General features: G+C 46.4%; 2 protein-coding genes across 2 annotated transcripts in view; one reads left to right on the forward strand and one right to left on the reverse strand.

Annotated features, from left to right (window-relative positions):
- On the forward strand, window positions 1–11553 carry Fkbp1b (FK506 binding protein 1B, 12.6 kDa; the record flags this gene model as incomplete). Its single annotated transcript, XM_005400373.2, is given in 4 exon segments — window positions 1–125; window positions 3600–3647; window positions 9822–9934; window positions 10949–11553. Coding segments are annotated over 4 exon segments (327 nt in total). The 3' UTR covers window positions 11078–11553.
- Window positions 11554–12623: 1070 nt separating this feature from the next.
- Window positions 12624–14497, reverse strand: part of Sf3b6 (splicing factor 3b, subunit 6, 14kDa) — an 11015-nt gene continuing 9141 nt past the window's right edge. Inside the window, exons 3-4 of the mRNA XM_005400375.2 lie at window positions 13041–13179; window positions 12624–12872 (exon numbers count right to left, since the gene is read on the reverse strand). Of these exons, the coding sequence (XP_005400432.1) occupies window positions 12783–12872; window positions 13041–13179 (229 nt within the window). The 3' untranslated portion in view covers window positions 12624–12782. The remainder of the gene's footprint in view (window positions 12873–13040; window positions 13180–14497) is intronic.

A 14497-nucleotide genomic window follows, 5' to 3' on the forward strand; every position in this document is an offset into this window, starting at 1 on the left:
GGAGCGACCGAGCGCCGCGGGGTCGAGCCAGAGCCGAGCCGGGGTCGGGCGCTTCGAGGACCCCGGAGGCGGGGCCTGTGGGGCCGCGATGGGCGTGGAGATCGAGACCATCTCCCCGGGAGACGGTACCGGGCGGCCAGCGGGAAGGGGGTCCCGGGCGGCGCCGGAGGGCGGGGGTCGGGTCCCGGGAGGGTGCGGGGTAGGGAGGGGAGGGTGCGGGGTGAGCCCCGCCGAGCGTCCTGGGTCTGGGAAGCGACCTCGGCCGCCCCTCGCCCCGGCTGCCTCGGGGTGCGGGCGACCCGGGCGGGGGTCTGCGGCCACCGCCGCCCGGGGCTGGAGCGCCCGGCTGTCGCTGCTGCAGGCTTCCCAGGGTCGGCTTTAGCGTCTCCTTTCCCCGCCCTGCTCGCTGGGTGGGCTCTGCATACAAGGGAGGGATCTGCTGGGGTCTCCGCCGCTCCTCTCCTGGGGCGCCTACTTCCCAGACTCCTGGCCTCGCGTCGGGCTGGCAGCGACCAGGGGAGGGGACCTAGCCCTGCGGGCAAGGGAGGCTTCTGTTGGTCCCTTGGTCGTCGCCGTTCCTCTCCGCAGCCATCCTATCCGCCTCCGTGGCCTCCACATGCAAACCTCAAAGCCCAGGCCTCCGACCCGCTGCTCCACCTGCCTGGATGGCCCGGGATACCAGGAGTCAGCAAGTCCAGAGTAGAGCTCGCGCTTCCCACCTCGCCCACCCCCACACGCTCCTCTGGTCTTCTGCTCCCAGACCGGGGGACCGGCTTCACTTTCCCAAACCCTTGAATAACTGGGTATGGGTGTTCAAGAAATATGTTTAAAATTTAATTCAGATCCGAGGACCCTATGTTTGCACGGATTTTTTGACAGGCAAACTTCCTATTAGGTTTTGTTGACAAGCCCCCTCTCCAGGTTACTGGAGGGCCTCTTGCTTTGAGCTACCCTCCTTAGTTTTTTTGTGTTTGTCTCTGAGACAAACTTCCCATGTGGTTCAGGCTGGCCATCACTCTGTAGCCCAGGCTGGTTATAACTCTTGGTAATCCTCCTGCCTCAGCCTCCTTAGGGCGGGGATTACAGGAGTGGGCCACCACACCCAGCACACCCTCCTTGCTGAAAAGCTATTAGTCTTAGCCGTTACCTAGACCCAGGGGTGTGGGCTTCTTTGCCCCAGTAGGGAACCTTGCAGCTGGAGTCCTGAGAGCACTTCCCCAGGCCACCCTGTCCCCCAGCCCTGAACTTGCTCACCCTTCAGTCTCTCCTTCTTGCCTTTAGTCTGGCCTCCCCACCCCACTCATTTTCTTTACCAAAACCTGAGGGCTCTTTAAAATGCACATTTGACCAAGTGCCTCCCTCCCGCAGAAAATCTTTTAAGGATTCTTCTGTCTGCCTTCTGGGCATGCTGCCTCTTGCTGCCCTGGACTATTCTAACCTTCTGTCCTGGAGCTCCATCCCTCATCACCGCCCTATGCCCACCACCGACTTTTTCTCTAGCTTTGCCAAGCTGCCTGCATGTTACTAAACACACCACCCTTTCAGCAAACCTTTATGGAGCATGTTCTGTGTGCATGTAGCTCCAGGGTTACAGCAGTGAACAGACACGGCTCCTATAGACTCCTCTAAATGTATCTGGGTCCCCATAGCCTAGCCATGTAGCCCAGACTGGCCTTAACTCTTGATCCTCCTGCCTCAGCCTCTTGGGTGTGATTACAGTACTGTGCTATTATGCCTGGCCCGGGCCTCTTTATCCAGCCCCATGACTTTGAATTCCACCCAGATTTATGCCTGTAGTGTAAAATCTGCATCTGCCTACTTGCAGTATGAACTCAGATGTCTGATAGGCATCTCAAAATTGCCACCCGCACACATCTGCTCCTCCCCAGACTCCCCATTCAGGAAACATCACCCACCCCTGCTGGTTGCCCTGACTGAATGCCTGGGCATGCTCTTGTTTGCGCCTTTCCCCTCATCTTGGGCCCCTCTCCCATCCACTTGCAGGCACTGTCAGCTCCTGTCCAGAGCACATCTGCAGTCTAGTTTGCTCTGTCCTCTGCTGCCCCCACCTAATTCAAGCCATCATCGATTTGTTGTCTCAATTATTGCAACAGACGCCTAACTGTCCATCCCACACGGTGCAGCCAGAGTGATCTTATAAAATCTTAATTCAGATTATGTCATTCTCTTGCTTAAAACCCTCCAGTGGTTTCCGGGTGCACTTACTATTAAACCCAGTTCTGCAAGGCCTGCATGATGCATCTCTTTCCCACTTCTCTCCTCCCTCCCTCCTTGCCAGTCACCTAGTCTCCTCTCTTTTTCTTTTTTTTCCTTTCTTTACTTTTTCTTTTTTTTCCTTTCTTTACTTTTTCTTTTTTTTCCTTTCTTTACTTTTTTGAACTAGGACCTCACTCTGTAGCCCAGGCTGGCCTCCACTGTGATGGTCCTCCTGCCTCAGCCCCCTGAGTGTTCGCATTACAGGCATGTGCCACCGCACCCGCCCTGGCCTCCTTTCTGTGCTACAGATACAGTTGCCTTACGGCCTGTGCACTGGTTCCTCACACCTCCTCTCTAAGAGGCCCTTCTGGACTCTCCTTTCTCTATTATCATTTTTTTAAATTTTTTGAGACAAGATCTCAGTATGTAGTCCAGGCTGGCCTTGAATTCACAGTGATCCTATTGCCTCAGTCTCCCAAGTGCTGGGATTGCAGGTGTGCACTACCACACCAAGCTTTTTTTTTTTTGGTACTAGGAATCAAAGTCAGGACCTTGCACTTGCCAGGCAAGCACTGTGCTATTTTTTATTTTGAGAGAGGATTTGCTAAGTCACTAAATTCCCCAGGCTGGGCTTGAAGTTTTGATCCTCCTGCCTCAGCCTCCCCAGAGTATGTTTTCTTTAGAGGACTTATCACAATCTGTAATTATCTTGTTTATTTGAGTATTGTTTGTCTCATTAGAATGCGAACTCCAAAAGAGCAGGAAACTTGTCTGTGTTGTTTACCACTATAACCCTTGGATCAGGCACAGGCCTGGTGCAGAGTAGGTACCCAGTAGCTATTGTGTTTCTTCATCCTTGGGAGTAGCCATCAATCCACACTACAAACTATGATTTATGTGTCTGTCTCTCCATTTTGCTCACGAGTCCACACATTGCTCTGCATCTCTGGAACCAGTCCAGGCCTGGCATGTACTAGGCTGTCCATAAATGTTTGTGAACTAGATGAAGGAAAGTAAAAGAACAATCAGAGAAAAAGGGGAGAAGCTGGAGTGAAGGAAACCAGTGGCATAAAGCTCAAACCCGAGTGACATGACTAGTTTATACAAGGCACAGCCAGAACTAGGACCCTAGGCATCTCTGTGGTATGAACAAGAATGTGTGCCCAGCTGGGTATGGTGGTAATCTCAGCATTTGGGAGGCAGAGGGAGGATCACTGAAAGTTTGAGGCCAGCCTGGGCTACATAGTGAGACCTTGTCTTACCATACCCCCACCACCACACACACAAAGAATGTGGTCCTGAGCTCATGGTCACAGTCATACTGGAATATCTCGGGTGAGCTTTTCTGATCCTCCTTCATCTGCCCTTTTGTCTCCCTGCAGGAAGGACATTCCCCAAGAAGGGCCAGACATGCGTGGTGCACTACACAGGTAGGCCTCACCTCTCAACCCCTGCTCCCCCCCACCCCCGTGTGAGCTCCCTATGAGGGGTCTGTACCCAGACCAGGCTTGAAGCCCAGTCCACTTCTCCCTGCTGTCCCCACAGTGACCATTCCTGGTGGCTGCCTCTATATGAATCGAGTATCTCCAGCCCTCATCCCTTGCTGCAGGGAAGGTGGCGCCCTGGCTCTCCTGGTTTTGATGTTTGGAAATCTCTGAAATCTCCATGAATGCTCTGCCTCCCGGCAGCCTCCCTTTTCATCCCGCTGTGTCCTCAGAATTTCCTTTTTCCTCTCAGAAATGGACTGTTTCAGTTTAGTCTGCTGTTCCTGAGTGCTGACAGTGCTGGATGCCTTGCTGGGGACAGGGGACACGGAGATCAACAGGGAGGTGCTGTCTTCACTGGGGCTCTGAGAGAGAACAGGAAGAGGATAGACTGGGCACCTGTAGGCTCTGAGCAGGGCTCGTCTCCAGGGACCACAGGAGGCCAGCGAAGGTCCCACACCCCTCCATCCCCTCCTGGATGTGTCTGACTACGCCTGGGCTAAGGGACATTGCAGATGAGCTGTCAGGAGGAGCATTGCTTCCAAGGGAGATGAAAGCTCTGCCTTGTGACCTGCTTCCCAATGTGGCAAGCTTGGTGGGTGACAGTCACTTAGCATACAGCAGAGCCAGCTGAATTCCTGGGCCACACTCATATGAGACCGTTTTTAGCAGTTCTCTGGGCCAGCGTGAAACAGCCGGCTAGTGGGGATGTTGCGCAGCAGTTGTGTTGCCAGCCGCTGATGTCAGTGACTGGGGCTGTGTTTCATCTCCTTGTGATGTGGCCCAGTTAACCATTGGGCCACTGAGGCCTCTGGTGGGGGTCATTGATTTATCTGACCTACGCATAGGCAGACCAGTACTTATCAAATGACTAAATGACAACATCCCTTTGTAAGTCTCTTCACAGCGTATGCATAGAGCAGGCAAGGTACATTAAACACTACCATCGGCTCCAAGTGGCTCGGGTCTTACAAACACAACAGGAGACTGTAGAGGACTTTCACTGTTTCTTTTTCCTGTATTCCTGAGGATGGAACACAGCGCCTTATACCTGGTAGGCAAACATTCTAGCACTGGAGCTACATACCCTAGCTCCTAAGCTTTTTAAAATGAAAAATAGATATAGCAGAGAATATAATCGAAGATGTACAGCCAAATTTAGATACAGCAGAGAATATAATCAAAGATGTAAGGGCAAAGTATTAATTATTATTTGATGGTGGTAGGGATCAAACTCAAATACATCGCAGGCAAGTGCTTTGCTACTAAGTTACAACCCAGCCTCCATGAATGTTTTCAGAGTGATAACGCTTATTTAGCCATCATTCAGATAAACATATAAGCTATTCCTAGCACCCCCAGGAGATTTCCCTATGCCCCATTCACTCATCCCACCTAAGGGTAATGATTACTCAATTTTTCTCCCCATGGACTGTTTTTGAACTTCATGTAAGTGAAATCATAGACTATGTAGTCTTCTTTTTCAACACTGGGGATTGAACCTGTCTTATGCATGGTAGACAAGTAGTCTATGCTGAGCAAGATCCCTTGCCTTTTTTAACAGAAGGACTTGCTAAATAACCCAGACTAGCCTTGAATTTGCAGTCCTGCCTAGCCTTCCCAAGTAGCTGGGCTGACAGGTGTGTGCCACCATACCCAGCTAGTATGTATTCCTTTTTTTTTTTTTGAGACAGTTAAGGCTGGCTTTTGAACTCATTATGTAGTCCAGGCTGGCCTCAAATTCATGGTGATCCTCCTGCTTCAGCCTCCCAAGTCCTGGGATTATAGGCATATGCCATCATGCCTGGCCTATGCCTGTGAGATTTATCTAGAGTAGTTTGTTCTGTTTATTCATCCACAGAATCCACTACAATTTATGTATCTGTTTATTATTTATCTGTATGTTTTTGTTATTTATTTATTTTTTGTCTTTGAGACAGGGTTTTGTCATGCCATTCAGTCTGGCTTTGAGCTCACTTTGTAGCCCAGGCTGGCCTTGAACTCATGCCTCAGCCTCCTTTATTTGATTTTTGAGACAAAGTCTTGCCATGTAGTTCAGGCTAGACTTGAACTCACTAGGTAGCCCAGACTGGCCTTGAATTTGCCACAGTCCTCCTGCTTCAGCCTCCCAAGTGCTAGGTTTACAGGCTTCTGCCACCATGCCTAGCTACTTATCCTTGCTAATATTCAACATTTGGATTGTTTATAGTTTTTAGTTACTACAAATAATGTTGCTTTGAATAGTCTTGTAGCTGTCTCTTCTTAGTGCACATATGCACACACCTGTGTGTGCATTCTGTTGGGAGTATGACCGGAAGTGAAGCTGCTGGGGTACGGGGTTTTACCGATGCCCGGGTTAGCAGTACTGCAAAGGGACTTTTTCAAGTGGTTGTGCCAGTTTCCACTTCTGTCCATAGTGTTTGAACGTTGCAGTTGCCCTGTAATCTCACCAACAGTTGGTATTGTTGTCAGGTATCTCATTGTGGTTTTGATAGGCATTTCCCTGATAAATAAGAAGTACTTTTCATGTGTTTACTTCCCATTTGGATATCCGTTTTCTTTTTCTTTCTTTCTTTTTTTTTTTTTTTTTTTTGATAGCCTTTTTGTGTGTTGTTTGTTTTCTTTTGTTTTTTGAGAGAGGGTCTTATTGTATAGTCCAGGCTGACCTTGAATTCACTATGTAGCCCAGGCTGGCCTCGAACTTGTGGCACTCATCCTGCCTTGGCCTCCCGAGTGCTGGGATGACAGTGTGCATGGATATCCTTTTTAGATCACTTAAGCTCTGTCCATTAAAAAAAAAAAATCAGTGGGGCTGGGGATTTAGCTCAGTAGCACAGCACCTGCCTGGCAAGCGTGACGTCATGAGTTCGACTCCCGGTACCAAAAACAAAACAAAACAAAAATAAAAAATCAGAGCCAGGTATCAGATAAACATCACTCAGATAAACATATAAGCTATTCCTTATGGGAATAGATGGGATTATAGATGGTACACATCTAGAATCTCAGCACTGTTGGAGGCTGAGACAGGAGGATCACAAGTTTAAACCCAGTCTGGACAACTTAGCAAGACCTTCTTTCAAACATAAAAAATAAAAGGGCTGGGGATGTAGGTCAGTGAAAAGGCCCTGGGTTCAGTCCCCAGTACTAAAAAAACTTAGGTTGTAGGAAGCTGGGAGTGTAGCTCAGTGATAGAGTGTGTTGTTAGTATGTACAAGGCCCTGGGTTCAATCCTCAGCCACAAAACAAAAGAGGTTCCAGTTAAAATGTGTTTCTTTTTCATAATGATTTATATGAGCTCCTTATATATTTTGGGTATGCGTTCCTTGTTGTTATTATACCTTCCCAAGAATCTCACACACTGTAGCTTGCCTTGTACACTTACCAGTCTTCTCCACTATGGTGAATACTTTCTGTGTTAGTTCAACAGATCTTCCTCCTCCCCAGTGTGAGAAGCTGAAAGAGTAAATAAGATCCCAAATGTACAGTACATATTGTAAAATGGAAGAAACTTCCAAAGGAAAAAGAAACTGATGTGGGGCAATGGAAAAAAGGAAGGGAAAAGAAAAAAGAAAAAAAAAATATATATATATATATACACAAAGGTAGTTGAAATAGTTATACTGCTAATTTCTCTCAGTTCATTGAAGAGATGTTTGTGCTAATATTGTTTGGACAATTAAATGCTGACATCTTGTACTGAGTAATTAATTTAAAGATACCGGGGCTGGGGATTTAGCTCAGCGGCACAGCTCCTGCCTGGCAAGCTCAAGTTCATGAGTTCGATTCCCGGTACTGGAAAAAAAAAAAAAAGAAAGATAACAGTACCCATTGTATTAGCCATTGTTACCCTCCTATCATTGTTTTGGAAATTTGGTTTTGGGGGTTTTTTTGGTATAGTTTTTTAGTGTTTTGTTTCATTAAAATAAAAATTGTTTAAAAAGAAATCTTCCCATAAGTCATGAAGATTTTCTTCTATTAATTACCCTGTAGAAACTTTATGATTATTATTATTCATGATGCTGGGGATTGAGCCCAGACCCTCACACATACTGGGCAAATGCTCTTACCACTGAGCTACACAGCCCCAGCCTGAAGCTTTATTATTTTATCTTTTCTATTTGTATCTATGAATCTTCTGCAGTTGATTTTTGTGTGTGGATTTGGTAGAGGTCAAGATTTGATTTTTCCCCCCATGTGTATATATAGTTGATTTAGGAACATTAATCCCAAAATCATCCTTTATCTGATGTGTTGCTGTGGCTTCTTCGTCAGATGAGTAAATATATATAAGCTGGCCTGATTCGGAACGAGGTAGTTTGAATTTGCAGCAACAGGTGTACGTGTGGTCTCCAGTAGATTCAGTTATACCTGAATGAGAAAGTTGGTCTATAAATGTGAAAGGGAAAAACTACAAGAGAAATTGTTCTGTTTTAAACTTTATTCTTTTGAACAGACTGAACAAACTGCCCAGCTCTGTAACTACTTCATAGCTTTGTAATTTCTTGACCCCTGTAAACCATGAGAGCGTAACCAAACATACAGGCCAGATTGTACCATTGTACCAAACGTCATAAACTGATGATCGTTAATCTACCCTTGTAACTGATGATCTCACTTGCTAGCCAATCAGAAGAACTGCTAGGCATTGGGGCCTGATATTCTGGGAGTGATCCCGATCAGTGCCCATTGACATAAATAAATCTGCCTCAAAATCCTGGGTGTCGTTGCAAATGGGTGTGTGAGTCTGTGCATGCGCACATCCATGTGTATATTTGTCCAAGCCCTTGTCTGTGGGAAAGTATGGAGATCTAAATATTTTCTTAGCATCTGTTTGGCCATCAGGGTTTTTCTCCTGAGTGTGTATGCATAAGTATATGAGCTCACATAAGTATCTCTGCATATTGGAATATCTTAGCAACCTGTGCGTATCGTGAGTTTGTATCTGATCTCCTCAGCATCCATCTGTGTGTATCTCTGTGTAGGAGAAGGGTTTTCTCCTTTGCCTCATTTAGAACTCAGGGCAAGAGCCCAATTTATTCTACATAGAAGGTAGGTCAGTCAGACTGTTTCTGTAGTGCACATTGAAGTTGTAGAAATTTAGAAGTAAAATCACAGATGCTCAGATACTAAGTTAGCAGAGCCTATATTGAACATGGAAAATCTGAGGCCCAGACAGAGGAAGCGGTTTTCTCAACATCACACAGTGAGTTAGTGCCAGACTGAAGACAGAACCCTGTCTCTCAAGTTAATAGGCCAGACTGCCTTTTGTTATGGTCCTGAGGCTTTAGGAAAAAATTGTGGAATAGGGTCACTTAGGGAAGCTCTGATCTCTGAGTGAGAGGCACAAGAAAAAAGTGAAAATAGAAAAGCAGTTCTTGGGCTTGCGCTGCTGGGCAGAGACAATATCAGCAATGACCAGGCATCTCAGCTGGAGGGTGAGGGATGCCCCCACCTGCTAGAGGCAGCACCTAGTACTCTGGTGTCAAACAGCCGTTTGAATGGGGTTTGGAAGCTACCACTAATCGGCTGCTCACTGCAGCGGGGCATGGTGTAACTTTTGGGTGTTGCATTTTGGGAAAACCTTGGGAACTTTAGGCGGGGATTCAACCTGAGGCTGGACTATGACAGAAAAGAGAACTTCAGGCTGAGGAAGTGATGTGCAAAAAGTCAACTGGGAGAGGAATTAGAGGTGTGCTGTGGGAGGCTTGGGAGGGCAGGAAAGAGCAGAGAGCTCTCAGGCAGGGAGTAGCTAGATCCTGAAGTGCCTGTACGCATTGCAGGCTTTTGGACTCTGCCCTGCAGAACTATCAAAGTGTTTTAAGCAGGGAAATAATATGATTTGATTTGTGTTAAAAAAAAAAAAAATCTGAAAAAAAAAAAAGAAAAAGAAAAAAAAAAAATCTGGGCGCAGAGCGGAGAATGGAAAGAAGAGCAAGCAGAGCGTAAAGACCAGTTGGGAGTTGTTCCTGTCCACAGACGAGGAATGGAGAAAATGGGATTCCAAAGAGACGTGGGGCTGGTGACGGCAAAGAGGAACCCATTTTAGACATGTTTAAACTGACCTGGGAATTAACTCACAACCACATCTCTTTTCTGCCCTGTTCTTGGCTTTGACAGGAATGCTCCAAAATGGGAAGAAATTCGATTCATCCAGAGATAGAAACAAACCTTTCAAGTTCAGAATTGGTAAACAGGAAGTCATCAAAGGATTTGAAGAGGGTGCAGCCCAGGTAGGATAAGTATACTTGTTAAAGGGGATTTAGGGAGCTGAGGGATCTGGGCCGAGCACTTTGACCTCCACCTCTACCCTCACCCTCTCATGGACTACTACTGCTTTGACTCTATTCGCCAAGGCATGGCAGCGCCACCTAGTGTGCATGCCTGGCTCTGTGTCCCTACCCCTTTGGGGCCAGCATGCCTCCCTTCCACCCAGGACCTTCCCCAAACACATCCCTTCAGGCTTGCTTGGAACTGGGTGGAAGGCCAACCAGCTGCCCAAATCTGAGGTAGCAGAAAAGTTACAGTGGGAGAAGCCAAGGAGGTGATTTTTTTTTTAACTTAAAATAATTTCAGGCATATAAAAATATTGCAAAAATAGTAAATTCTTAGATATTTTTACCCAGCTTCCCTGATTGTTAACATCTTACATAATCATAGCACAATGATCAAAACCAGAACACTGAATACAATTAATCAATTGGTTCAAATTTTTGAATCGATCATTTGAAATTCCAAAACTGAGTTATTCAGATTTCACCAGTTGTCCCAGTAATACCCAGTAGCTTCTTGACAATTGCAGTGCTGAGCCCTGGCTCAGGTTCTTCCTCCTTGGTCTCTCTGTGGTCTGGTCGCAGGATGCTCCAGTCTTTGCTGTGGTCTCTTACCCGAACCTCTGCTCCTGTCTTCTTCCCAAGTGTGTACAGGCCCCGGTTAAACATTCCCCTTAGGTTTCTTGAGAAGAGGGTAAAGAACAGTTATGAGCAAGTGTTTGAGCCCTACACTAATTGAATAACCAGCAGTGTTGGATGAATGAATTTTGAGACTATTACAGTCCCACAGAAAAATCTCTGCCATCTTAAATGCAGAATTTACCAGCTCTTTGTATAGCTTCAATGTGTCATATGTAAAGTTCATCTCTGATCTTCAGTTACCATGATGACGTTTGCCATAGTTACCTTACTTTTTTCTTTTAAATCAAGCTGGGTCCTCTTTCTCCTCTCCCCATCTGCCCCCATCCCTGCTAGATGAGCTTGGGGCAGAGGGCGAAGCTGACCTGCACCCCTGACGTGGCATACGGAGCCACGGGCCATCCTGGTGTCATCCCTCCCAATGCCACCCTCATCTTTGACGTGGAGCTGCTCAACTTAGAGTGAAGGCAGGAAGGAGCTCGAGGTGGCTGGAGATGGCTGCTGCTCGCCCTTCTAGCCTGCTCTGCCACTGGGACGGCTCCTCCTAGTTGGGGCTCTTGATCAGTGTGCTCACCTCACTGCCCCACGGCACTACCACTCGCTCTGCCCAAGTTGCTCTGTATGTGTTCACCATCGGTCTCGCACATCTTAGCTTGAGGAGACTTCGGTTGCAGATTGAAACGTTTCAGGTTGTGCATATTTGTGTGATGCATGTAGTAGCCATTCCTGGTCACAGAATAGATTTCTTGTTTGCACAATCTACACTGCCTTACTGTCACTTAAGCCAGACACACAAGGTGCTCAGACATGAGTGTACATGGTGTACCGAGGGACTTGAGCCAGTTACCTTTGCTGTCACTTTCCCTTATGAATTCTGTTGGCTGCTCACTTAATGTCCTCTTTGGAAATAATCTGTGAAATAAAGGCTCTGTGCTTGACAACTTCCTGTCTGTCCTTGTAAGTAGGACATGCTCTATGGACCACACAAACCAGATGCCCTTTGAGAAAAGCAGAAAGCTTGGAGCTTTCCAAGTGGCTAGGAGAGTTTAATACACATAATAGCTCTAATGGGAACACTGTTCGCATTAGGCCTTGTTATGTGTGGTGCCAGGGATGGGGTTCTATATACTTTTTTAAGGGGGGGGGGCAGGCACTGTGTTACTGAGCTATCTCCCCAGCCCAACTTTTTAAATAAAACTACCAATCCTCTAAGCAAGCCTGCAGGCAGATATTACCTGCCGCTCACCTCACAGGCTTACACTTCTCTGTGTAGCTAATCCCACAGCCTACCAGTCACATGTAGGATTTGAACCCCTCATGCAACCTTGCAATCTCTATTTGGGGTAGAATAAGAGTGATGATCCCCTCACCCAGATGGAAACATTTTGTGTTTAAACAAATTAAAGTGTGTTGGGGCTTAGAATAATACACACACATTGACAAGTTACTTTGGAAAAGAATGTGCGATTCTGAATTTGTTTTCACATGTACTAGGTTAGTTTCATCTAGATCTGCTCTACTATCAGCACATTACTTTTGAGAAGAATGTATTATTCTGAGCTTGTTTCTACATATACTGTCAAAAAAGATGAGAGTTTCACTGTGTTGCCCAGGCTGTCCTCTAATTCCTAAGTTCAAGTGATCCTCCTGCCTCAGCCTCCCAAGTACTTGGGACTACAGGTATCATCATCCAGCCTAGACATATTGCTTACTTTCACCAACATTCCCTGTAACTACCTAGAAGTCCCCAGTTAGGGTTTAAAATTAGCCCTGAGTGGTGTAAGTTGTATGCAGGTTAGAGGAGCCCCGCAAATGTGGCTAAGAGATTTTACTTTCAGTTGGCCTGGGGCAGTGATGGAGAACCTTTTACAGCATTCAGTACCAAACGGCCCACTGGCCTGGGGCAAGAGAAGGTGGAACTACAGGGATGTACCACTTTTGAGTGGCTCTATATGACACACACACGTTTTTTCTCCTGATACCCAAGATGTGGGAAGAGAAAGCACTGACATGTTTTACAAAAAGATACACGTTTAATGACATAATATATTCTAATATGCATCAAAGTTTCTTTCAAATCTCAAGAAAGCAGGATATTCAGTATTGATTAAAAAGGAAAAAATAGTGACAGTGGTCACACACACGTTAGTCCACAATGAACATGCAGAGCTTATTTTGGTGGATCCGTGTTGATGCCGTACTTCTCCTTAAGGAGCTTCAGCTGTTCCTCCTTCTTCTTGGTGTCCATCTTCTGAAATGCCTGGAAATGGGGCAAGCACCAACGTTACAGGTACCAACATATAGCTGTATGAATTTCACACTACACCGACTGAAAGAGAAAGCTCACAGCACAAATTCCCACCACATGCAGCCCTCGGATTCCCGAGCATCTCACCTGCGATGGTGACAGTAACTCTGTGATACTCACCCTGTTGGCATTATAGTACAAAACCACGAGGTATCTGTTACAGACGTTGAATCCTGACAGGTGGTCACAGGCGTTCTTGGCATCAAAGATGTCTTCATAGACCACATAGGCTGTTCCTCTAGTTTCAGGTGTGTTCCCCCTTCAGAAGTAAACATAACTAAAGTGAACATCACTAAAATACACAAACATTGATAAGTAAATAATAGATCACCAGGAGTCTTTTTTTTTTCTGGTACCAGGAATGGAACTCATGACCTTGTGCTTGCCAGGCAGGCGCTGTGCTGCTGAGCTAAATCCCCTGCCCCCACCACCAGGACTCTTGAGATAAGAGTTTCATGATATAGTTCAGGCTGGCATTGAATTTCCGGATATCCCCCTGCCTCAGCCTCCTGAGTGCTGGGAGCGCACTACCATGGTGAGACTGAAAAAAAAATTTTTTTAAAAACAGGGTCTTGCTATGTATGTAGTTCAGACCGGCCTTGAACTCACTATGTAGCCTAGGCTGGCCTTGAATTTGCAGTGATCCTCCTGTCTCAGCCTTCTGAGTGCTGGGATTACAGGTGTGTGTCACCATGCCTGGCTTTTTTTGGCTGAGAAGTCTTTTGAATCTGTCATTCATATGGTTTTTTTTTTTTTTTTCCTTTTTTTTAGACAGAGTCTTGCTAAGTAGCTCAGGCTGGTCTTGAACTCATTATGTAGCCCAGGTTGGCCTTGAACTCACGGCAATCCTCCTAACTCTACCTTCCAAGTGCTGGGATTACAGGTGTACACCATCATGCCCAGCCTGTCGAATACATTTTATTTAAATATTTTGAGAGCAAAGTGAAAACCATTAGAAATAAACAGTATGGATAGGTATGCTGGATAAGTCTGTCATTTCTTGAGCTAGGTAATTATTTTCCTAGTTAAGTAATACATCTATAGCTCACTGTTCTATCAGGAATATAAAGAATACAAAGCACTAGCAGCAAGCAAGAACTAGCTTGAAATTTAGGCAGTCTTTGCAACATCTGAACGTGAACTGTAAGCTGCTGGTCTGCTGGAAATTGCAGCTCCTTCAGCATCAGTAAAGAATTAAATAAGCCAAATTTATTTAGTAAGTCTCTGCACTGACTTCTAACAAAGCTCAACGGGGCCTCATCCTAGCTTCTCCCTATCTATGGGGTCCCTGTCCCTACATCTTCATGTGTACTGCTTAGCCTTCCTGTTGCTCATACTAAGATCACTTTTCAAGCCAGGCTTGGTGGCTCACACCTGTACTCCCAGGATTTGGGAGCTGAACCTAGAGGATTTCAAGTCTCAGGCCAGCCTGTGTGACACAGTGAGTTTGAGCCAGCTTAAAGTACACAGGGAAACCCTGTCTCAAAAAAACAAACCTGGCAAGGGGCTGGGGATTTAGCTCAGCGGCAAAGCGCCTGCCTGGCAAGCGCAAGGTCGTGAGTTCGGTTCCCGGTACC

This window comes from Chinchilla lanigera, unplaced genomic scaffold (assembly GCF_000276665.1).
Source record: "Chinchilla lanigera isolate Chin_1 unplaced genomic scaffold, ChiLan1.0 scaffold00068, whole genome shotgun sequence".
Classification (NCBI taxonomy): Eukaryota; Metazoa; Chordata; class Mammalia; order Rodentia; family Chinchillidae; genus Chinchilla; species Chinchilla lanigera.